The sequence below is a fragment of the Halichoeres trimaculatus genome, unplaced genomic scaffold, assembly GCF_033239565.1.
Source record: "Halichoeres trimaculatus isolate MK-OKI-2021-1 unplaced genomic scaffold, fHalTri1.1 fHalTri1_scaffold_4, whole genome shotgun sequence".
Lineage (NCBI taxonomy): Eukaryota > Metazoa > Chordata > Actinopteri > Labriformes > Labridae > Halichoeres > Halichoeres trimaculatus.
The window spans coordinates 12259977-12285028 of NW_027437182.1; the positions used below are offsets into that span (position 1 = coordinate 12259977).

The 25052-nt window shown below is 38.2% G+C and overlaps 1 protein-coding gene across 2 annotated transcripts; it reads right to left on the reverse strand.

Annotated features, from left to right (window-relative positions):
• Window positions 1–59: 59 nt before the first annotated feature.
• On the reverse strand, window positions 60–20252 carry ptprc (protein tyrosine phosphatase receptor type C). Of its 2 annotated transcripts, XM_074668840.1 has the most exons (32): window positions 20157–20252; window positions 19927–20036; window positions 15639–15653; window positions 13499–13654; window positions 13232–13342; window positions 13016–13054; window positions 12012–12281; window positions 11671–11913; window positions 11468–11581; window positions 10991–11119; window positions 10719–10865; window positions 9740–9886; window positions 9120–9331; window positions 8952–9012; window positions 8751–8859; window positions 8552–8586; window positions 8317–8423; window positions 7980–8070; window positions 6795–6871; window positions 6539–6575; window positions 6337–6434; window positions 5380–5505; window positions 5043–5200; window positions 4783–4918; window positions 4193–4342; window positions 3966–4056; window positions 3666–3802; window positions 3392–3526; window positions 3188–3304; window positions 2936–3096; window positions 1513–1648; window positions 60–798 (listed from the first exon to the last, which is right to left on the reverse strand). In XM_074668840.1, the coding sequence occupies exons 2-32, from the start codon at window positions 19988–19990 to the stop codon at window positions 469–471; spliced, it is 3939 nt and encodes a 1312-aa protein (XP_074524941.1). In that variant the 5' UTR covers window positions 19991–20036; window positions 20157–20252; the 3' UTR covers window positions 60–468. The 2 variants fall into 2 exon arrangements, with proteins under 2 accessions (XP_074524941.1, XP_074524940.1); XM_074668839.1 differs by lacking the exons at window positions 15639–15653; window positions 19927–20036; window positions 20157–20252 and having other exon boundaries at window positions 13499–13888.
• Between the last annotated feature and the right edge of the window lie 4800 nt (window positions 20253–25052).

Consider the following 25052-nt stretch of genomic DNA (forward strand, 5'->3'; position numbering starts at 1 on the left):
TAATCAAATGGCAAAGTGTTTCTATAAGAATGACAAGAAATATGTTTCACCAGAGATATATATAAAAGTAGATAATGGCATCTGTATATTTAGCAAGATAAAAAAACATAAACTATCAAATCCACACACATTTTTATAGTGGGATATAAAACAACTTATCCACTTCAAATTTAAACTTTTGCTCTGAGGTGTCTCAACATACAGTAAAAGGTTGTAGTTTGACAACAGCATCTATAATAAACTCTACCTGCAGACAGTATTTTCAGCTTAAAACTTTTCTTATAACTTATCTTAAATCTTAATTGACATTAAAACACTTCATCAAATTCCCTATCAGATGCAAACCCAAACTTTTCTGTTACATCTTTACACGTTTTTTACATTCATGACGTAAATATGAAGAGAAAGCATTTAGCTAAAGCGCTTATTTTCAGGAGTAGTAGGTACAGAAATACACCTGGCCGCCTCTCAGACCTCCACAGTGACTGTAGGCCCGTTGCTGGTGTCCTCCAGAGGCGTTGTCTCGGTGGGAACCTTTGTAGCCTCCTCTTTCTTTTCTTCCTTCCCTCCATCAGCCACAGGAGGAGCGCTCTCTGCCGCCCCCTGCTGGCTGTTGCTGGTAGTGCTGGCTGTTTGCTCAGGCTTCTCCGCTGGCTGCTCTGCTGCTGTTGCTGCTGCTGCTTTGGTTTCATTTACAATCTGGACAGAGTCAGCTGCAGAAGACTGAGCTGCTTTCACATCTCCGTTCTGAACAGGGAAGACTCCCTCCAGTGCGTCATACAGGAACTGGTACTGCTCCTGTCAGAGACACAGGTCGATTAAAGAGGAAACATGAAGACATTGACCTGTGCTGTCTATAAATCTTTGTTTGAATCCATGTTGAACATTTGAAATCAGCTTTAGAAGTTATATTTGATGACACTTAAAAAAGACTCAATAAATTATAAAAAAACAACTTTGCATTCAAAGGACAAACACCTCTGTAGCTGAAACCCTTTAAAGTTGCACATTAAAAGATGTCTTTGTGCCTCTTGTTTCATCCAAAATCTGTTAAATAAACTTTCACAAGCCACACTGTTGCATTTACTGAAAACCATAATAATATGGTAACAAGCACATGCTGTGTCTGGCAGGTTTTCACAGAAGCTTAAATAGAAACTGACTGTGGTGGTCTGGTCTGAGGGCTGCAGTCAGGAAGTACTAACAGAGGAAGTAACCAACTGATATTTTTAGTATTCTCAGGGTTATCTGTATTAATCATAAGCCAGAATCCTCAGTTCACTGTTAAAAAAGCTAGGGCTGAGTCAAAATGGTGGAGATAATTTTCTTTGCAGCATTCAAAATGAGCCAGACAAGTCTGTGATGAAGGGCTGGTGTTGTGAGGTATGCTAACATCCTCTACTGAGAAAACCACTTTGAAACTTTTGTCTCTACCTCAGCTGGCCTGTGTTCTCTGAGCACTATTAAAAGTTGAGGTTGTGTAACCGTGTCTCGACAGTTCCTCTTTCTTACCAGACTGGTGAGCATGCCCTGTCTTTCTTTGCGCAGAGTTTTGGCCACCTGAAAAACATCCACCAGCTTCTCGGTCTCAGCACTGTCCAGTACGTTCCACAGGGCACAGAAAACCCCGGAGCGAGAGGAGCCATCACTGAGAAAACACACACATATACACAAAGAAAAGAAGGTTAAGGTTAATTTGTTAATCTCTTCAGGGACATTTTAAAATAATATGAGAAAAACTTCCTCACCTTACTTTTGACATAAATCCATTCAAGCGAGTTTAATAATAGATTCCTTTTTCATTTGTACTCAACATATCAGTTGCTGGTTGTTTATTTCTTCTGGTATTTCAAGAATCACACACAATGAAGGAAACTGTAAACCTTTAAGTTCAGATCTTGCCAAACGAGCACATCGCTGTTGAACTCGTTCGGCTTTTCTTGTTCTTTTTTACATGTGACAACAATATGGTCAAGTACAGGACTCCTCCTCTAACACTTAATCGTGAGTGTTTTGACACGTTTCTGACTGCTCGCACAAAGAAAAACTTTTTTGACACGTTACTTGACTCTAAGGAGTACTTCTTTAACCCTTTAAGTCCTGGTCTCTTTATATGTCTGCATCTACAAGGTCTATTTGAATCATTCTGGTGTAATGATAAAGGGGACACGTGTGAAATTGGTTCAGAAGTGTTAGTCTATCACTGACTCAGAGAAATAACTCAAGTATTACTCAAACGAACAGAAAGTTTGGTTGAAGTATGACTTGACGGCGTTTGTTGCTGAGTTTCTACCGTTTGATCTGATGTAGTATATATATTTGTGATAAGTGCTTCATTTTATGCATTTTTGTTGCAGAGCAACCTCATAGTCCTCTAATCAGGGAACCTTAGGATTTAAAGGGTTAAGTGTTTTTCATCCTTCTGGAAAATATCAGCTAACTTATTGTTAATACCTTGGAAAGAGCCCTCTATTAACAGGAGCAAAGTGAGGTTTTTCTTGTTAGGAAAAAAAAGATGACACAAAAACTCTTTGATTAACTTCAGAATTCCTAAAAATATATACATTAGTAACATGTTCCTCTGGTTTATTTTAGTCACTGTACAAATTTTGAGATTCAACAAATAAGTTAAAAACAAATTTTGTGGTGATATTACATTTTTTGCTGTTTTTAAAAGTACTTTCTTCACAAAAAAGCAAGCTGTTGATTTTCTAAAAACAAGACAAATGATTTTTATCCTTTTTTAAACGCCACAAACTAATTAAGGTTAGTAAAAAATGTTTTATCTAATGCTTTATTGCTTGACCTTTTCAAGAAAATTAAGAAAAAAGTTTAACCTTGACTGAGACAGAAAGAATTGATACATAAAGAGATAAATATCACTGATTGTTGCAGTATCTCTTTAAGTTTGAAATTTCCTATGGGGTCGTCTTACTTGCAGTGGACCAGGATGGGGTTGTTCCTCTGAGATTTGCCGCCTCCACAGCTCTGCTTGATATCTTTGATCATGTCTGTCAGATACTGAGCTTTCTCCGGCAGCTCTTTGCTCTCCCATTTTAGGAACTGGAAGTGTTTCACTGGCCGGCTTTCTTTCCTCTGTTAACAGAAGCAAAGTGAGGTTAAAAAGAGTAAAATGTTGAAACAGATATATTCTGAAGCAGAGCAGACTTTGCTGCTCTCATGTTACCTTTACGTGGCGCAGCAGCATGTTGCGGGTGGTGAAAGTCGGGGTGATGTCTGTGCTTGCCACCTCCACCTCAAAGTCCCCAAATATCTTCTTGTCTTTATCCCAGTAGACACCATCCTGAGAACAGGAAGTCACACATGATTCAACCAGGAAGTACCAACAGCAGACATGTTAGATGCATTTAAGGTTGTAAATCAGCAGTACCTTCTCTCCTTCACTGCCGTCTGAGAGCATGACGATAGTAGAGACTTTCTTCTGATGAACCATGGACCAAAAGTCACTGATGGTATCTGGAAGTGGAGTCTGTGCAGCGATGAAGATACGCTGGCCCCAGTAACCCTGAGTGAAGAGGAAAACATGTTCAAACATGTTTAAAGAAACTCACTTTAAACATAAAAAGGCTGTTTGCCTACAATATGTCATCATAGTTCAGACATCCTGTGATCAGAAACAGGTGCAGCTGTGAGTTATAACCTACATCTATGTGTGAGGCATTGATGTATTTGCTGGAATCCTCATCTTCCTCATCTGACGACTCATCCTCTTCATCCTCGTCTGGTTCACTGTCGTGACTGCGGCCTTCATCCAGGCTCAGCAACACCCGGTTGTAGTCATCTGAAAAGATATGAAACGAGTGAAACTGAACCTCTATACTCTGCAATATGAAGTTAGGTACACTATGAACAAAATGCACACGCACACACACACTCTCTGGTGTACTGTTTTATGTTACGTAAAGTAGAGTGCAATGGTGACTCAGTGTTCAGCTGACACTCACATGGGATGACAGAAGAGGAGCGATTCTTCTCCTTGTTTTCTTCTGTGATCCCAGCGTTGAATGTCCTCCAGTTTTTGAATGAGGGGAGTCTCTGAAATGCAACAATTCATTATTAAATATTTCACAGTTATATGCACAACATGATTTTTCTTTCGTTTATAGCAATGAAACACTTTCGGCTCTTCTCTGGTAAAATTCTTTCAGAGCATGAATGACGAGTTTCACACCTCAAACTCCTCCTCCATTAAGCTGGGTTCACTGTCTGAGCTTTTCTGTTTGAGCGTGTTCAGTGTGCTGTGCAGCTCCGACAGACTGATCTCAGTTTCTCCAAACTGGTTGTGCTCCAGCAGCGCCTGGTGGATCAGGATGTACTGGGCCTGCAGGAGGACAAACATGCTCATCTTTAGAGACATAAACTGCTATCACCACACAATCCACATGTAAGATCCCTGTAATAACCCAAACTTGCGACTCTTCTTCGTTACACATGTTAATTTTTTTTTTCAAACAAAATGTCAAGTGTACCATTTAAAATGAGTCAGTGTGCTTGTTTCAACTTGTGAATTATTTCCTGGAGCTGTTTTGCCTTAATCAGATATGACAGCTGAAGAGAAACAGGAAATGTGGGGAGTAGAGAGTGAGTAATGACATGCAACAGTGACCGGGGCCAGAAGTGAAACCAGCTGCACTAAGACCTAAAGCCTGTGTGTGTGCGTGTGTGTGTGTGGAGTATGTAATGTCATAGCTGACTTGAACTGCCACCTCTATGAGTTAGCTTTCTAAAGGATCTTTCTTGGGATCTGATTGAATAGTTTACCTCGACTTGAACCATGAGACATCTCTGTCTGCGGAGCTGGACTACATAACCATAGATGTCCACTCTGCCCTCCGCCTCCAGACCTTCCATCATGGCATCAATGCCAATGTATGTGCCCGTCCTGCCAACTCCAGCACTGCACATAAGACAGCAAGAAGGTGTTAATGTCAAGAATTTAACATGTTAAGTGTTGTTCATTGTTAAATCATTATTTGTACTAGTTCGAAATCTAAACATAATTTCCTGGATTACGTCCTGACCTGCAGTGGACAACGATGGGGCCACTGAAGAAGTTCTTGAAAGCATTGACACGTCGCCTCAGCTTCAGGAGGAGATGTGGCTCTCCTGGGACGCCGTGGTCAGGCCAACTTATGAACTGGATGTGGGTCACCTCCCTCTCTGAGTTTTTCTCCCTCTTCTGAAGAAACACACACATGCAAATTTGCACAAAGTCAGTGAAATACCTGGAAAATGTACTGGCAGTGAATACAAAAAGAGATTTCTTCTTAGTTAGATAAACTGGCTTCCAAATAATGTGTACATTGAACCAGCTTCACCAAATACTGTAAGCATGTGTTTTCATAGTGTTCGACTCACGTTTGTGAGGCTGAGACGGCGGATGGTGTAATCAGGACAGTTGTCCTCTGAGTTCAGCTTCACAATGAACTCCTCAAAGATCTCAGTATCACGTGCTGGAGAAGGCCAGTACTGCGCACACTTCACCTACAACAGGAAGTGAGAGGAGAGGGAAAGTTGTGAGAGTGAATTTGCAAATCAGTAACACATCAATGTCAACAGAGTCATTTAATACAACACTCAAACACACATGATGATGATTTTAATAGCAGACAATGATGATCATGACACCTTCTAAACAAGACTACTGTGTTTTTTCTGGCAGTGTAAGTGTGAAATGAAACTGTTTGACAGAGTAGCTGTGATGTGGGAGTGTTAACACAAGACTTAGACTAATGTTAGCTTTGTGGAAATTAGCTGAATGAAGTCAGTTTTTATTTTTGTTTTGGTTGCTTGGAGAAAAACTCCTCAATTTTTTTAAATCCGCAATCAATGTTGTCTTTATAGGCACACAACCTGGTGGACTTGGTGTGCTGAGCCTGGTGTCTTATTATTATTATTTTTTTTATAATTTAGCTGTATGCAGCTGTTATCTTTGGGTCTCATTGATACATCCTGAATATTCCTCCTCAGACCAACTCTGACCTTGGTTAGAGTCTTTTAGGCAACAAGGTCACCAAAATCTGGACTATTCTATTAGCTTTGAGGACTTTGACGCAATGACCAAGGATAATCTGGAGTTTATGAATGGATTCTACTTTTGAACACTGACAATTCATTCAAGGTTACTGCTCATTTAGTGCACTATGTGAAACTTAAATGCTGCTGTCTTGTCACTGACTATCTTTTAAAAGAGATTGTCTCAATGAGAATATTGAAATTAGGGTTAAACAGATAAAATGAGCTGGAATTGGAGACAGAAACCACTGAAAGACACTGAAACTCATATAAACAAAGAGTAAACATCCATCAACTCACCCTGTTCCCCTCTTCACAGCGTGTTACCATCACAATGATAGAGGACTGCTGCTCCCAGACCATCCTCCAGAAGTCACACACCGTCTCTTCCTTTGGCCCTTTAATCCAGAACCATTTTAATTAAATATACAGTTAATATGTCCACAAAGTTACATAGTGATAATTTTAACTGAATATGTGAGATATGAGAGTTTGCTTTTACCTTGAGCTGCGATGTATTTTTTGGACTCTTTGTACCCCTACAGCAGAAACACAAAAGATGTTAAACTCACTATAAACTGTCAGAAATAACTTTTGTGTCTCATCAGCGCTCAGGAGCTTCGCTGCAAGTCCAAAATGTAGTTTGGAGTCGGTGCCTCTACTTTGCATGTTCCTTTTAACTTGTGTGATCTCTTAATACTGAATAATGTGTCTGGGTGATGAGTATATGAATGTTGTGATTATGATTTTTTTCCTACATCAATGAAGCTGGCGTTGATGTAGTCACATCCTGGCTCTCCGTTCCCAGTGCTCAGCTGCACGCGGTTATGGTCGTCTACATAAGGACAGAAAAAAAGGTTGTATGGTGACAAATATCATAGACATCAGACAGAAACAGAGTAGCGAGATGTCCCAGAAATTAATAAAGAGACACACTGTGTATGGTGTTAAATCCACTGTTCCAGGAAAGACAGGTGTTAGAAAGGACACATATGTTTTTCCAACCTGACTCTGCTTGTTTTAACAAAATACTACAGAAAAGCAAGAGAAAACTGTAAAACCACTTGAGATTTTTTGTATATACAATTATCATGCACTTTAACAAACTAACTCCATATTAACCCCTGACTGCTGTTACAACTTTTATGAAGTAAATATGTATTTATATGTTTCCTCTGAAATTGTAGACAAAGGACACTTAGTGTGTCGTCCCCTCACATGGGATCAAAAGATGGCCTCATAGGGAAGCCAAAACTGATGGATTCAATGTGTGTGAATTCCTCAACATCTGACTGTAGTGTTTAATTACTTTTTTTTGTCATACTCAAATAAAAAGAAGTCCCAATGTATGTGGATATATATATATATATATATATATATATATATATATATATATATATACATATATATATATATATATATAGACAAAATCTTTGCTTTTGCTTTAAAAGCATTACATGCTTTTAAAGCAAAAGCAAAGATATTTTTGACATTTGTTAACAGATGCAAAAACTTTTGTTATCTCTTAAATACTCTGTTCTCCTATCCAAATACACTTACAGACTACTTTATCGGCTCAAAATGTGCTTCTGCTGATAAAGGTAATGATACCCCAGTTTATATATGAAATCTAAATTTTTGGTTCAAACTTCTCACATTTATTAAAAAAAATCCCTAAAATAAATTTTGCAGTTAAACTGAAATGAAAAAAAAAATCTTAAAAAAATTAAAAATCTTAAAAATAAATTTTGAAGTTAAACTGAAATGTTTGAAATATTGCTCATAGTTGTTTTACGAGTGCATTCAGTGGAGGAAAATCTAGTTCCTGACAGAATCTCTGTTTATTATGCTGATAAAGCAAAGTGAATGAAGTTAAATACTCTGTACCTTTCCTCTCCTCTATCTACAAAGCATCGTGTGCCGCAGAACAGAAAATGACTCACATGGCAGGATATCCACGTAGCGGTTTTTGGGGGCATTGCACTGCTTTTTGGCCTCTTTCACAGAGTATCTTGAGAAGATTCTGGGAATGCTCTGAAAGCAGAAACAAGTCACATCAGAAAACATTTAAACATTACCGCCCCTCTTCCCAACCCAAACAGTTTCAGCAGATGTTGGTCTAACATGAGTCTGGTTCTGCTCAAGGTTTCTGCCAGTTAAAAGGAAGCTTTTCCCTGCCACTGCATCTATTTAAACGCAGCTTGACTGACTAATTGAAATCCTCTGACCTCCAACTTTTTCCCCAAGGAGCTGACAATTTTCAAAAAAAAAATATCTAACCTGAAACTCAGCCAGGAAAAGTCTCCCTTCATCTGCCAGCTTTGACTTGTAGGCGTCCAGCAGAACGTCGGCAGCAATGGGCTCAACAGTCAGCAGGTTCTCTTCGTCTACGACAGCAAACAGGAAATATGAAACATGTAAGAAAAAGTATTAAAAATCTACAGACTCACAGACGTACAGCTTAGTACAGACTTTCTAAAATAACAGTCATAAAAGCAAAGTCCACTTTACTCACTCGATGGAATCAGCTTGATGTGTTCACTCATATCACTATGAAAGACAGAAATGTGGAGTTATTACACAGTAAAATCACTGGTGACTGACATTATCCCTCAAATGCTGTTACAGGAAAACTAAATCTGCAAACGAACTCAGAAATACTGGAAAAGCAATTTTATACTGGTGTATGGTGTAATGTTCAGAGGGATTCTCACTGAGACTGTCTGCGCTTCAGGATGAAAATCTTATAGACGACCAACAGCAGCGCCACAGACGTGAGGACGATGAGGAAGATCAGGAACCCGATGACCGCTTTGTCGTTATCTGTGAGGTGACACAGAAAAAATAAAGTAGAAGCGTTCATTTTAAGGTATGGAGTACACAGTATGCTGTGTTAAATCAAAAACAGTTCATACACTGAGTGTTGACTTCTTTTTTCACCACTTTGCCTTCAAATTTTTCATTCCGAGCAGCAACCTGGAATCACAATAAAACTCATCATCAGGGGTTAGGATATTGGAAGAAATAAATGTAAAAAAGTATAGCAAATAAACTTGTTAAGTAAATATTCAGATTTAACAAACCTCCAGGATGTATTTTGTAGAGTAGCTCAGGTCCTTGAATTCAAAGTCACACTTAGGTTTAATTTCCTCCTTTCTTTCTTGGCTGCCATCAGGATAAAGACGTGCAACAAACTTCTTATCAGGTCCATTGAATTTTTGGGGAGGATCACAGGTTACTTTGATGTTATTATGATCTTTAACAGACACTGACAGGGAGGGGATATCTCCTGGTGCTGTAAAGAATAAAAACATGTTTTCCTTTATGTGCCACACTCAGAGTCACACAGAGGATCACAATGACTGTGACCACTGCTGTTTGAGTAAAGAGGCAATATTAATGTGTATTCTTATTTTGTGCAAGATTCCTAATTCACAGATCACTGGAGCTCCACTTTAATTAATCTAAAAATGTTTAAAATTATAGTAATCATGTTTCTTTTAATCATAAAGTTAGCATATTACCTATCAAAGAGGTATAGTTTACAAACTGACTTGACTTTCAGACTGAAACTCACAGGTGTTATACTTTAGCCTTATATTTAATAATATGTTAAAAAAAAAACATAACTGAACAAAAACAGGTAAATCTATTAATGATGACTAATGTTCAAAAAAAAAGAAGAAGCTTTGAGGACACTTACTGCCGATGTCAGTCTTTTTATTAACTGACTCTGGACTGCCAACCTTTCTTCCATCATAGAGTGGTTGGACTGTACATCTATAGTCCGTGTATGGTTCCAGATTATGTATGTCACATGTTGTTTTATCTGTATGAGTCGGACCTGAAACTGTAAAACAGTTTGATTAAATTCACTTTTAATGAAAGTGCAGTCAGGAAAACTTCTTCCTGTACAATGATCTTCACAATGTTTGATGTGACCTGTGGTCCTCAGCTGGTCACATCTGTCCAACAACACTGAAACACATCTTCATGGTCGGCCTATCAGAGAGCTGCTGTCTGCTGTTTAATACGGCCTGCTCTTCCTAAAGTTCATTCATGCTATCATAACACACAGTCATCCACCTTCCCATCATTACACGCTCTCCACAGTTTGATCGGCTTCTTCAGATTTAATTTCTGCTCAGGGCAGACACCCTCCAATCACCTCATCTCTCTGAAGAGTTCAAGCACCAGAGAAACTCTGACAACAGTTCAAATCACATCATCTTAGAGAACGTTACTTTTATCTGTAATTAATGAAGTTTTCTTTTCTGACTGAACTGTTTCGTTGTGTATGACAGAAAAATAAGGCAGCTCAGATAAAATTAAGTGATTACACTACAGCAGATCTTTTGGTGGTTGAGGTTTTGTTTCAGTGTCAAGAAAAAGTAAATCAGTCAACAAATCAAACATCATTCATCACTGATGGTTACCAGCTCTGAGCTCAAACTTCAGTTTAAAACTGAAGTATCCAATTGGCAGTTATTACACTGGTGTTTGTGTTTTTGAATAGTTTAAGGAACATCCTGATGTTTACACTAACACGTTTCAAATGTCCAAAGTTTATTTCACTGTTCAGATAAACACACCAATCTGCGGATAAATCAGAACTTTACAGAAGTGTGTTTTGTGAGTAATGATGAGTGGATCACTGAGATGCTAAAAGCATCTTTACTCACCATGTTTTGGTGGAGGGACACAACTGCAGTTATACCCAAACTTCCGATCAATGGTAGGGACAGCTTTACATCTCTGGCTGGTTGTGGTCCAACTCAAATGAATGGAGGTGCTGGAAGACTTCGGATCATTGATTTTTGTTGTAACATCTGTAAGAGCAGATAAAATATCTGTTAAACTGAGCTCATTCTCTGGTGCCCTCCTGAGTTTTCTCTACTGACAAGCTGATTATTCTCCTGATTACACAGAAGCAGAGTAAATATTAAAAACGTACCACAGGTTACGTTGACCTTGAAGTCAACCGTGTGAGTAACATTGTTTTGCTTGATTTCACCCGTACAGCTGTAGTTTGTAAATGGCTCCAGCATGGATAGATTCCTGGGCTCGCTGCGTTTTCCGTTTTCTGGAGATACAAAGAAAAACAATGTTTCATGTTTTTTCTTTCTTTGAGTCAATGAGCATTTCTCTTTGAGTTACAAACAGTTTCAAACATAGACACATTCATCACAGAAAGCTGAAGAAATACCTACACTTCCTCAAACACCTTCAAATTAAAAGTGATGTTTGTTTCTGGTGAAGTGACTTTTGTGCTGTAATCAACAGTTTATAAAGCAGGCCTCTGTGTTTGTTTAACCACAGAGTGAATGAGAGTCAAAGTGGGAATCACAGATCCTTATTCCAAAACATAGATGTAAATCAAAACCATAACACTGCTGAGACAAACTCTCTTAACTTTTATATTTTTACTCACCCCGGCAGCTGTAAACAGGGGGGAGAATTTTACAATTCTGAGGTAAGTTTGGTTTGACTTCTACAGGAAATCCAGTCTGGAACTCTTTGTTTATGTCTCCCACATCCAAAAAATCTGTTTAAAAAGAAATCACAATGATTAGCATGATGCAAGAAGACCTGGTTCATGTGCTGACATGTATAATTTGACTGTACTGTACTCACCAAAAGGGATGGCTTTAGTGAGACTGAAAGGAGGAGCTTTTGAACATTTTCCTGAAGTAAAGGTGGTGGTCAAGTTTGTGCAGATGTCGTTGATACCAGGTTTGATACAGAACATGGTAGAGCCATTTTTGCACTGCTTTGCTGAAACATTATTGGATGCTGAAATCGAAGAGCTGATGTCCCATTCACTCTTGTAACAAACATGTTTCAACATGCAGCTTCCTTCTGTAACGTCATCTTTCTCTGAAAAAAAAAAAGTGATGAATGAACATTTGTCTGAACTCAGCTCTCAAATAATAGAATATAGGATACTTTAAGACTCGGTTCTTATTTTTACTCACTCATTCCAAACGTTTCAATTGTTTTATTTCCAGTGTGATTACAGGGTATTTCTTTGCCAGCACTATCAATAAACACCACGGCATGTTTATATTCAGTACAGGGCTTCAGGTGTTTGATGAGATGTAACGGGTTTTGGTCAGAGTGCACGATGTCTTTCTTTTTAATTCCAGTTTTTCCCTCTTCAGTAAAGGTTACAAAGTAGTCACCATTGGAAGAGTTTGTTAAGTCTATCTGAAGGCCAAACTGGATGGTTGAGACGCTGTAAGAACCTTGAATAAAAAAATAAAATAAATCATAGTGTTACAAAATCTGTATAGACTCAGAAACAATCATTAGTTTTCAACAATACTGCAGCCTTGTTCCAGTTTACACCTTGAATTAAATATTGAAGGAATGAAATGCTCATTTCAGGTTGGAGACAAGATCAACAAGTCATGAATGTTAACCCTTTGGTAAAAAGTCTAAAACTCACAATCGACTCTACAAATGCGACTCTACAAATGTGGAACAAATAATCACTAAAATGATCAAGTACATGTGTCGTACTGACAGTACTATCAAGTCACTATGGCCCTGCATTAGCTCTACAGAAAACTCTGCAGACGTGTGGAAAGAGTGCAGTTTGTTACTGCTCATCTATATCAGAGCCTTTACACAAAAACTGGAACTGAAAGTCTGAAGTCTGTATATATCAGACTGTTGACTGCCTTTTCATTCAGATTTCTGTTCACAGAGATCAATAACAGCTAAGTGGTCATCTTTTAATCTTCTGCCAGAGTTTACATTACAAAGTTAATTGTGTGTCATGGACAGTTTTCCTGCCAGCAGCCAAAGCCCACTGTAGTGGAAAAACTGGAAGCATAAACGAGAAAATTTCACCCAGAATCATGTCACTGCTGAAGAACTTGATTCATAATCTGATTCTTTTGATAAAGTTTGGTTTTATAAAGCAAAGGGAAGTTGAAGCAGCATTTCATGTCTGGAGAAAAACATTAATACTCACATTTAACTTGAGTCGGTTTTGAAGTGGCATTCTTGTCCGCTGGTGGAGAAACAGAATGTTAATATATGATTATAAAACATTGAAATACACACTTGGAAAAGAGAAAGTGACTGGATTTCCTTTTTGGTCTGTGGCTGTGTTCATACTAAGAAAATCACAGCCTTACCATAGTCATATAAGAACAAACAGGGGCTTTTAAAATGAAGAAATCCCAACCTTCAGGAACCACTGTGGTGTTGGACTTGGTGCTTGGTTGTGAGATGTTTGTCTGAGGGTCATTTGTCTTGCTGATTGTGGGTGTGGGCAAGGTGTTTGCAGGAGGAGTGGCTGCAGAGTGAGAGAGCAGAACGAGTCACCTTCATGTAGACACATTTTGCTGCCAAGAGTCTCAGTAAATAAAAACTCTGTGTGGATTTCAGGAGAATAGGAGGTATTCAACTTCTAATGGTCCCCATTAGGATGTTACCAGGCAGAATACATTACCAGGCTTGGTGGTCTGATTGAAGGGGGTGCGTGGAGTGACAGAAGTCATGACAGGAGAAGTTGCCATGATGCGTGGAGATGAGGAGTTGTTATCTAAGTTGTTGACTGATGGTGGAGCACTGTTTGTGCTGTTGAGTGGAGGTGAGGTGGTACTGTCTGCATTACAACAAAACATTAGTCCAGCTGAGCCTGATATCATGACAGCTCCTACAGCATTTAAGCATAATACTTCTCTACTCATGGTGATGGCTACAGATCAAATTCATTTGGTCTTTATTTTCCGGTTGTGTCACACAAAGTTTGGGAAGCGTGTGTCAAATGGACTAAATGTATGAGAGACATATCATTTGTATTAATTTTTTATCAATAAAACTGACAAATGGGCTCAATAGTTTCCCTTGATAGAGGATTAATCACAGATGCTAAAGGTTAGACCAATGGCATCGAGCTGTACTGTATTCTAAACCTTGTACTCTTGGAAAGCATGATGTCGTGCTTTTCTCTAAGTGGTCAGATAATAAAATAATCAATTCACCTGTGAAAAGGTTTCAAAGAATCAAGGCATGTTGGTGAGTCACTGTAATTCTCCAACCTGAATGTTAAATAGAAAGTGGACGAATGCTAACATAAGCTAATGAGTCAACAAATTTGTTTTTTAAATTTTTGTGTTTGTGTCCTGAAATCTGTCTGGAGTTTTACTTTTTCTTGTCTTTGAGGTCAGTTTATAAAGATTTTAATGATTTTCAACAAGGATTTAAGCAGTATGACATGAAAACAACATTTGGGCTTCCCATCTTGTGTGGGACATAACAGGAAAATGGCCACCATGTGAATATGATGTAGATTAACACTAAAAAAGGAATATGAATACGACATATGACTGAGAGTCTCAATGCTCCTTTGTTGAAAATGTGTCATCTTTCCTTTAGTAATACATTTTTAAGGTTGTATAAACTTCACAAAATTAACAAGAATTTTCTTTCTGTAGCTTTGAAGCGCTGCAGTGCTAACGTGTTAGCATAACTTTGCACCATCAGCTAGCTAGCTTTCAAGGGTTTAAATATACCCAGCTTTATTTGAACTAATTATTGACCTAAAGGAAAACTATTAGACCAGATCCTGTTAAAGCTAGTTTGGAAGAAAATTTTCTGTTTTTTTTTTCACAGAAACTCAGGATGAGCTCTCACAGCTTTTGTTGAATAAGGCCAAGTGATCGTTTTTGAGCTGGTCCCTGAAACTGAATGAAATAACTATGCTCTTTAAAAACTTAGCATCAAATATATAATACCTCTCAGTACAAAACTTTTGTTGGTTTATAATTGTAACCCATACAGTCACAAAAATGGCACATTAATTTGTGCTAATGTTCCCAACATGGACGTAAACAGGCAGGTGACATTACCAGACTTGGTGGTCTGATTGAGGGAGGTGCGTGGAGGTGTGTGGGCAGTTACTGAAGCGACTGAAGTCATGGCAGGAGAAGTTGCCATGATGCGTGGAGATGAGGAGTTGCTAGCTAAGCTGATGACTGAAGGTGGAGCACTGTTTGTGCTGGTGAGTGGAGGTAAGGTGGTAGTGGCTGCATTACAAAAAGATAAACATTAGTCAAGCCAGGCACAATGTCACTATCACAGTCCCTACAGCCTTAAAAAAAATTCCTGTATTTTTGTGATCACTTCTTTGGTAGCATTTGACCAACAAGCATAAGAAAGATTTAGGTTAAGTTTAACATCTCACTATGTTTTCCAAAACTGTCTGAGTCAGAACCTTGTGTCATTTTTCTTTGGGAGAAAACTTTCAAGTTAGTCCAAACGTCACAAACTTAACAAGACTGTATCAGTGCTGCAGTAATTGAGTGTTAGCCTGATGTTGCACCATCAGCTACCTGGATTATTTTTCAAAGATTTAACAGAAAGTAAAGTTGACATCCTGTTTTCATTCATATAGTAAAATGCTTCTGGTTTTCAAGCTCAAGGCAACAAAAATGAGACACTTTGAAATGTGTGTAAGAAATTAAGAGGCTACGGTAAAGTGCTCTTAAAAAAATGCAGCACAGCTGGTGACATCATAAAAGCAAAAATAATTACATTACTGCAAAAAAATAATCATAATGGATGTTATAATGCAAATTTGTACTTACGTGAACTGCCATCACCTGGAAAAACAAAAAGTAAAAAAAAAGTGTTAATCACTGCAGATAAATTATGCACACTATTATATTTCTTCTGATCCTCTTTTTAATCCATCTTTAACTCTATAAAACACCTGTGTGTATGTTCCCGTATTGATAATTTTGCCTCATAAAAGAGCACATGAAGAATCAAAAGAGCAGAAAAAATAAATACATTAATACATAAAAGTAGAAACTTTAAGATATCATGATAATTTTAAAGTGTCTATAAAGGCATCTTCTTGATGTTGGTGAATCTGTTATTGCAGGGCTGAGACATTACAGGTAGAAAAGTGGAAAAGGCGGCCATTTTGATCTGAACTTCTGTAAGAAGAAGCTCCGTGGAACCTGGTTGCTATAACAATGCGGGTAGAGCAACACTACGTGCTATTTCAAAGGTAAACCACCATTTCCTGCTTTGTACTTAAAGAAGAGCCTCCCTGTGCTGAAAAAAGTGGTGTTCGACTGATCGCATTAATACCTCACAGTGAATGGACACTCTCTTGTTCTGAGTGAAGATAAATAAATATTTACAAAAATGTTGACAGCAATATTCAAACTTTAAGGGTTCATCTTTTTTTAACAGAAACTCATTTTTTCATATAATGTTGTACCTTTTTTACCCCCTGTATTTGAATGTAAAATTAATTTTGTTCATTTGCTCTTCTCGGCAACAGCAGTGAGAACAAAGTGATGGAGAACTGTCAAACAATAAGTCTCAGGATGTGGTTTGGTGTTCTGCAGTGACATTTCACTTAATTCTTTGTGGTGGCAGATATACATTTTTTCAGTCAAAAGTCTTGGAGCTGTAACTTTTCTCTGCGAGGATAGACTGTTATCAATTCTTGTCTTTAATAGCTATGATTGGTTGAGTGGCACTACTGCAGCAAATTAAAGTAAACAAAACAAAGTGTTTGAGTTTAACAAAGTTATACTTCCTTTTCAGTGTCTTGAAGGCAATGTGTGAAATGAAGGTGTGATGTTTAAGTTGTTGCGCCAGCCTAATGGAGGTCTCATTTAAAAGACAAGAAAGCAGACATGGAAGCCATAAGAGTCCAACTCCAAGGATTTTCATCATTTCACACTGCTGTCTGCTGTCAATCAGCCAATCCTCATTAATGTACAACTTAAACTGTCTGTTCATTTCCCGTGTTTACCGCAGAACCGCCCCCTCCCATCCCTTGGTCTGTGTGAAGCCCCCCCCCCTCCTCCCAGAAATGGCTTTCATTGTGTAGTATTCTGAACATTTTTAGCTCCACTTCTTCTTTTAAGACATTGTACTTCCGTATATTTCTTTAATTCTCAAAGCATTTACATCTGCATGGTCTGTATGTGCTCTGCTCTGCTCGACTCAGCTCTTACAGGAAATGAAGACAACTCAGAGCGAAAGGCGGAAGTGGTCAACACTGTGATCAAGTGTGTGCTGCTGCTGCCATGAAAAGAGCTCGATAGTTGACACGAGGAGAAACGTGCTCTGATCAAATTCATGTAGCATAATGGCCGTAGCCATAACTTTCACCTTCCGGGGTTAATCTGACCCTACTCCTACTTTTACTTTAATTCTCAAACAGTGAAAAGAAAAAACTCATATTAAAAAACAAGCTGATTTTTTAATTTATTTTGAATATCTCTGACTCATTTCAGTACTATGGTGAAAAGAAAAAAGGTTATTTTCAAAAACAAATTGTGTCTGTTTGAAAGTAGACTATGTACAGAGGGGTCTGTCCATGAATGTTCACTATTTCAGATTGTACACGTTTTGATAAAGCTCCTGTGGGTAATTTTAACATGCGATCATACAGACTGATGTCAATGCTGTCGTCATGCCCTGATGTTCAAAAGCAAATGAGATCATCAGAATGGAGACTGATGATTTAAGGGTTGTCATTTTTTATACCTGTCACTCTAACCATGAGGTAGGGACCATTCAAAGAGAAACATACTTCATCTGCATTCACAAAGATTCATAATGTGCACTATCTCCATCAAGACAGACAGTCCACCATTAAAAAGGGTAAAGACGAATGATGTCATCCAGAGGGCGGTAAAATCAACACAAACCAAAGGTCACTTACAGAAGCTCTAAAGTGGTTTGAAGTTTCCATTTTATTCTTACAACATATATACATACATCCAGATCTCACTGACCCACACTATCCACTGAATCTGTAGAATCCAGGATCAGAGTGTGTGTGGTAGGTTTTAAGATATTAAGCTGATAACAATCTGAAGGTTTCACTGAAGTAAGGCACTTATCGCAGAACTGATAAATGCCCACATTTCACATCTTCACTTAAACTCAAATAGGAGGAGTTTTTCACAGGCGGAAATGTAGACGGATGAGAAAACAAGATCATCAGCATGGAGATGATCTATTTCTGGGTGGGGATTTTTTAACGATTTAAACCACTGGCGATAATGTCATCAACAACAGTCAGCTAAAACAGCCATTATAATTAATTTCCACAGCAAAGGTTGTCAAATGGTCACACATTAGATTGTGAGAATAAATTAGGGTGAGATGTTCTTTGTTAAAAACTCATCTCAGTCTCATTAGACTCTGCTAAAGGCCACATTCACCTGAAAAAAATACGACAAGTCTAAAGTAAAACCTACGTCACTTTTAACCAGTAAAAATGTTCCAATTGAGTCGGAAAAATTAAAGATTTCTGAATCAAGATGGACTTATAGGGTTGGATGTGGCTTATGTAAAGTCAAAGAAGGAATACTTTATTAAAATAAGACAAAATCCCTAGCGAGGCCTTGCAGTTTTTTAAACAGGATCATAAAAGCAAAGGAATTGTAGTAAGCACAAGCGCACCAAATTGCGCCAATTTAAAGTCTGTTATTTACATATTTATGTTGAATTGATCGTGAATCTGGTTGTTTGTTTACTGGATTTCAGTTTAGATATCTTATGACAAACTTGTTCATAATCGTATTCATAAATCTTGATATGAAAAGATGCTCATTGCATGTCCCTGGAAAGCAGCATGAGTATGAAGCTGAATGCTGGACTGGTACCTCAGTTAAGTACCTGAGTAAAACTGGCTGAGGCTACAAGCTTTTAACTTCAATTTACAGATAGTTGATACTAAGCTCACTGTAAATGAACACAAGTCTGGAGCTTTACACAATGAAAGCTGTTCCTTTAATGGGCTGAGAAGTGAGGATGTATAAATAAAAACAGTCTAATGAAGCGGTGTACCACGGCGGCTTACTCAATGCATTATCTGAAATACAAATGACAAAAGTGACCCTGACTGACGGGTGAAATAAATAGAGAGGAGGGTTTATTTCAACTCATACAGAGACATCTGAGCTGAAAATAGCTGACATTATCTGATGAGCTGAACTGTTGCAGAACTCTGAATGACGCAAGAGGCAGCAAGGTGGGTCTGGCTGAACACAGTCTCACACACACACACACACACACACACACAGGCATACACACACATTACACTCAGATGTGCACAACACACAACACACAGCCACTGGGGTTGAAGTGAAGCGCTCGCAGCGACACACCCCGAAAATTTTTTCTCATCTCTGACAGTCTCCTCCCCAGTCCCTCAACACACACTCACAAATACATTTTCACTTGCTCCATCACAAGCACACGCACACGCACACGCAGACACACATGATGTCAAAGCAGAACAGAAACATGATTGCAAAAATTCCCACAGCTGTGTAGCAAATGAAAGAGGCTGTTATAAAGAGCTTCTTGTTATTAACAGCCGTCTTTGATTGAACATAAGTGTTTATTCTTTTGCCAAAGGGCCTCACAAAGCTGTCACTTCTCCAGCTCCTCACATCACTGCTGCGCGCTCTAATGTCTTGTGTTCTCGGCTTTGGAAAGTTTAAGAAACATGAAGTAGCACAAACGTCGGCACGGCTCAAAGACATGATATACTGTAGCTTGTCATTTCTGCCCTCAGCTTTTCTTTTAAATGATTTCAATTTGTGTTTTCTGCGCTGACGGATTCATGTCTCTATCTCAGTCTGAGTCTCTCAGAATCAAGAGTTTCACCTTCTTCTCAGACACGATCACATGCTCAGCAAACATATGCTACAACTTCAAAAACAGCTACGAGTTTAAAATAAGAGACCTCATCACCTAAAGTGGGATTTCACTCATGTTTTGCATCATTAACAGATTATTATTTTATTTGAAGTCTCCCAAATGACAGACACAAAGAGAAAACTTTCATTTTTTTAACTCTGTTTTCACCAAAAAAAGATGTTTATTACTTACAGTCTGCCAAACTGATGAATCCAGCCCAGAGCAGCAGGATCTTTAGACCAAAGAGACCTGCCATGTCCAGGAGTCAGGGTGTGTACAGCCACACACCATACAGAACAGCCCTACGGCACAAATTCACACACCAAATTTAAGCTCTACAATCAGTTATTGACTTAAACAATTAAAAAAGTAAGAAACTTTTTCGTTTTTAAGCTACATAAGTGTTTTTATCTACGACTTACCAATTTGCGCAGCTTCCTGGACTTGTTCCTCAAACCCTTAAACCTCGCTTCTGGTGTCAAGTCAAGCAAGTGGGAGTGATGTCAGACACATGAAAAAAAAAAGAGCTGTTGCTACCTTAACGCCTCGGTGACAGGAAGTTTCGTCTCAGCTTTGCCACCAAGAACAGGAAGTCTTTGCTCATCTAGTCTTCTCATGCTTTTGCTCAAGTGTGAAAACCCTCAGACTACTAGTAGAAAGAGGGAAGAAGCAAAGTTGGAGGCTATGTCTAATTTTTAAACTTTTTGAATGAGAAAACTTTGAGATAAACTCTGGACACATGACCGCTTTAAAATGTAAAGTTTCAAATGTATCAGTGGACAGAAGAATGGCTTTAAAGATTTTAGTTACACATGTTGAGGCCTAAAATGTTTGCCTATTGTCTTGTTGGCCTCTGTGGGACTGTTCAAATAAACTCATCCAAGACATTTGACACAGGATATAAGATGGACACTGGTAAAACTTCCCATGATTTCGCTTTCTGACTCCTCCCTGCTCTAAAACCAACGTCCAACAGTCGCTCGGCCGTGTAGTTGGATAAAAAGGCACAAAAGCAAGCTTTGCAATGTGTAACAAAAAAGAAGCAGTCTTTCCTTCTTAAACTTTGTACTCTGATTTTTCTCCCTGCTCGTAGTCTGAAGAGAGAGAAAACATGTGGCCATTGGCTCCAGAAGTGAGTTTCTTCATTTCTGCTGTTCTTTCTGTGTGAAATACATTTATAAGGGGATGTAAGATCTCTTCAAAGTCATTGATCGCACACACTGTTTGATCATCGTGCTCTGCCTCCGAGCTCAAAATGCTTTACTTCTGTTTACATACACAAGAAAATGGGGGATAAAAGAGGAAGGAGAGGAGTGGAGAAAATCTCCAGGGAGTGAGACTCACACTCTGGGTGGTGATCTGATGTGAATCTGGATGAAACACACTCAGCTATTTCATACAGTCCTATGAAAATAAGACATGCATATAAACAGAAAGAGTTTCAGTGTTTGGACTGTTTTGATTGGCCAGAAACTGAGCCTGGTTTACTGCTGTTATTGCAAGATAAAAGCATAAACCTTTACACCAACCTTTAAAAGCATCTGTTTTTATTCTAAAGAGGTGAAAATGTTTCAAGATGATTATCATATTTATATTGAAATGAGTACGGTGTATCAATCAGAAAGTACAGTGTTTCCGATAAAACATCATATTTTTAGAATTAAGGTCTAAATATGGATTTCCTCCCAGACCAGTTCAGCACGTGGTATCTAGGTGTTTTCCACTGCTTGGAATAAACAGGCTTTAGGTTCATGTAATCAGGAAGTGTTTATTAAGCAAGCACTGTCACAATCCAATCACAAATCCAAATACAGTCAAGCTGTATCCACTGTTTTGCTGGTTAAATAAAAAAAAAAAAAGAGAGACTTTAAGTAAACATTCATACATTTTATGATCAGGTAACCAAAATCATTTTCCACATTGTAAAGTTAGAAATTAATCAAAAAACACCTGCTGTTACAAATGGAAGTTGTATTAAAATCACGAGTTGGTGTAATACAGCTTTAGTCCTGGCTGTTTTATGACTGGATATGCTCTCTATGAAAAGGATACTCACATGGATGTGCTAAATCATTGCATGACTCAACAAAAAAGCCTTCAAAAATCCATCAAGCTTACTTCTTCCTTTTTTTGTAATTGTAAAAGTCTTCAATCGTGTGATTTCATTGGAAAACCAACAGGTTACAATCATTAGATGACCTGATTTATTCATTTCTTTTTGGCACTATTAAGTCATTCTAAGAAGTGTCCATAGAAATCTTGAAGGTGATGCCTTGACACTTGAATACCATCCATCCATTTTCTATACCGCTTATCCTGTTCAGGGTCGCGGCTGGAGCCTATCCTAGCTATCATTGGGCGAGAGGCGGGGTACACCCTGGACTGGTTGCCGGTCAATCGCAGGGCTGACACAGACAGACAACCATTCACGCACACACTCACACCTACGGACAATTTCGAGTGACCAATTGAGCCCCAGTTGAATGACAAATTTGTAAAAAAAATTGTATGTACATTCAAACTTCAGTTTATGGCACCCTCTCCTTTAAAACAGTTTTACTGCAGGACACGAGCTGTCTTTTCTAAATTTTGGCAAATGTTACTTGTGTGTCTTTCTTCATTCTGACTTTTCAAGGGGCATCATCAGTGGGTATGGGCCCCATATTTTCTGGCTAAGATACTACAGTATCGGTCAGGGCACTAAGGAATAGCTGTGTGCCACTAGGCTAGGTAGCCTCATTTTCTTCCTTCAGATTCTGTGTCAGTTCACTTACACAATATTTTGATTGCCATGATGTACATTGTTTGTCTGACTTCAAGCTCAGGGTGAGGAGCTTATAATGTATAAAAAATGCTACCACTGTATTCCAGGCTGTACATTTTTAAATTTAACTGGCTGCTAAATATGATTAATTTTAACAACATAGCATTAGCATCATTTTCTAATGTTAGCATTCAACCATTCTAGCTGCTATTTTGCTGATTTCTTTTCCTGCAGGTAGACTTATTTTAGGATGTGTTCACCCACTTGTAAGCTAGTATTAAACTTAGCTGAAGCGACTGAACTTTTTTGTCAAACACAAACGTTAGTGTAAAATCCCTTCCTAGCTCTTATAACATTCAGCTAAAGTGCTCTTCACACTGTAAATTCTGTGACTATCAAACATAACTAGAATTAGACCATTACACTGTTCATATTGTGCCTTGAAGCCCTCTGAAGCATACAGCTAGCCTAAACCACCTCCTCGCTAAAAATTTTTTTAGCTGAAAGTATCTGAGGCTGATGTCGATAGTGTAGCATGCTATCCTGAATTAGCCAGCTAAAAAAACAGTACAAAACTTTATCTCAGTGTAGTCCAGAGGAAGGTACATGAAATGCCTAAAAACAAAAGCCACAAATTTACTAAGAACCCATGAGATCATCTGTGGGGCTGCAACCCTGCCAGTGATTGGATAATCCCTTTGACAACAGGATTTTTTTTTTTTTTCTGAAACATTCTTCTCTTGTCAGTAGATCACTGGTCGTTTTAAAAATGTTGTAATAAAATGATGCACATATTCCTGAACCTTTGTCAAGCTAATAAGTGAACTTAATGAACTTTTTGACACCTTTGTCTTGTGTTCCCTGTGTTCACACATAGTAAACTATCAACTATCAGATGATTTATCTTTTAGATGTAAGTATGTGTTTTTTTATATCATTGACAGTTTGTAAAATACTCCAAATATTCATACATGCTATCTCTTTGGGTATGAATTAATCTTCTCTGTGAACACAACAGCACACAAACACACACACACACACACACACACAACCCTAATTAATATTTGTAAGACTCGCAGAATTGGTATTTGCATGGTGAAAACTCAACTAGACCAAGAGGGCTGGGCAAATTTTTCTGACAATTTACATCGATTCCTGGCAGCAAAGATTGTTTTTCATGCAGTTATTCAGAGTGTATTATAAAGATCATGGTTCTTTCTTGTTGCTGCTTTGAATGATTTAAAATACTAGTCCTACATTTTGTGAAGAAAAAATCTCAGCTAAGTTGTTGCTGAAAGTTTAATAATAAGTGTATATTAGTTAAGTTAAAATGTGGTAATGAGAGCAATCACTCATGTTTTCAAAGACGGTCAGTCACATCTTATTCGTACAGCTAACTTCAACTGTGTTGCATTAATGTTATCTCCCAGTTTGATCAAAAAAACAAGTTTACACAAACTCTGCACCCTTCAACACAACCATCAAAGAGAAATCTGTGAGGTTGCAAGGTGAAGGGAAACTACATGTCTTCCCTCCCACATAGCAGAACACCTTTTGTTGGGTAAGATTTCAGATGGAAACTAATTTCAGCGTAGCTTCGGTGCATTCCCCGTACTACTACAAGTGTATGGTGAGTTAAGGGATCTGTGTAACAGCATTTTTCCTAAGCTTCCTCTATTCTCAGTCAGCTTAAGTCTGTGATAAACTAGGCGGATAAAGAGCCAATAAGGAAATTTAAGGCTAATAGTTTTCATTGACTTCCTCCTGTGTGATGAGATTTATAATAACTCCTGCTGTTACAGTAAAAGTACCTCTGGCCTCTATTTTAAGCTTCAGATGTTTTTGAGGGTTGAGGAAGGGGGTGTGGTCTGTATAAGAAACTGTGTCACAGCTTCCTCAATTTATTTTTTTCTTCAGTTTCTACAATATGCAGTGAAGGAGGTTTTTCTTTTTTTCCTTTTTCTTTTTTTGTGGTCATTTCCTCACTTGTCTCCTTCTCTCTTCTCCTCTCCTAAAGTCAAAAGCTCCTTACAGTATCAAGGGACAGAGAAGGGAAAGGTCTCAGAAAATGCTGCATTGTCTGTGCTGCTGGTTCCTCTGTGCAGTCACAGCTGTGACCACAGGGAGGAGTGTTAAAAAAAAATGGATTACAAGAGACACATGCTGTTTGTGTGTATGTGTGCATGTGCAGCACGCCCAGATGCATGCAGTTTTCCCTCCACTGTTTGCAGGCTGCACCCACGCTGCGGGTTAAGTGTTTCAAAAATTGTCAACCTGCTATTTCCCCATCTCAACATGTGCTTGTTGCTTTCTCAACTGAATTTTAACACATTTTAACACCCCACATTTTGTTTGAAGATCATTAAATGAGCTTCAAGATGATAGCTGCTATAATCCAAGAGTATGTTAAATGTTTACATTCCTTAATTTTTTATTACAAAATTGATGTCTCACATTAAAAAAAAAAAACATGTCAACAAATAATGACATCAATACTTTATCAAAAGTCTTGATATGCTTAACAAAAGCTTCGACTAATTCTTTTTGACTTGAA

Coding starts and splice junctions, on each gene's coding strand:
- ptprc (XM_074668839.1), bottom strand. CDS start 13,739: ATGAGTAGAGAAGTATTATGCTTAAATGCTGTAGGAGCTGTCATGATA. Junction 11,914..12,011: donor AATTGAAACGTTTGGAATGA/GTGAGTAAAAAT, acceptor TTTTTTTTTCAG/AGAAAGATGACGTTACAGAA. Junction 3,305..3,391: donor ACGGCAGTGAAGGAGAGAAG/GTACTGCTGATT, acceptor TCCTGTTCTCAG/GATGGTGTCTACTGGGATAA.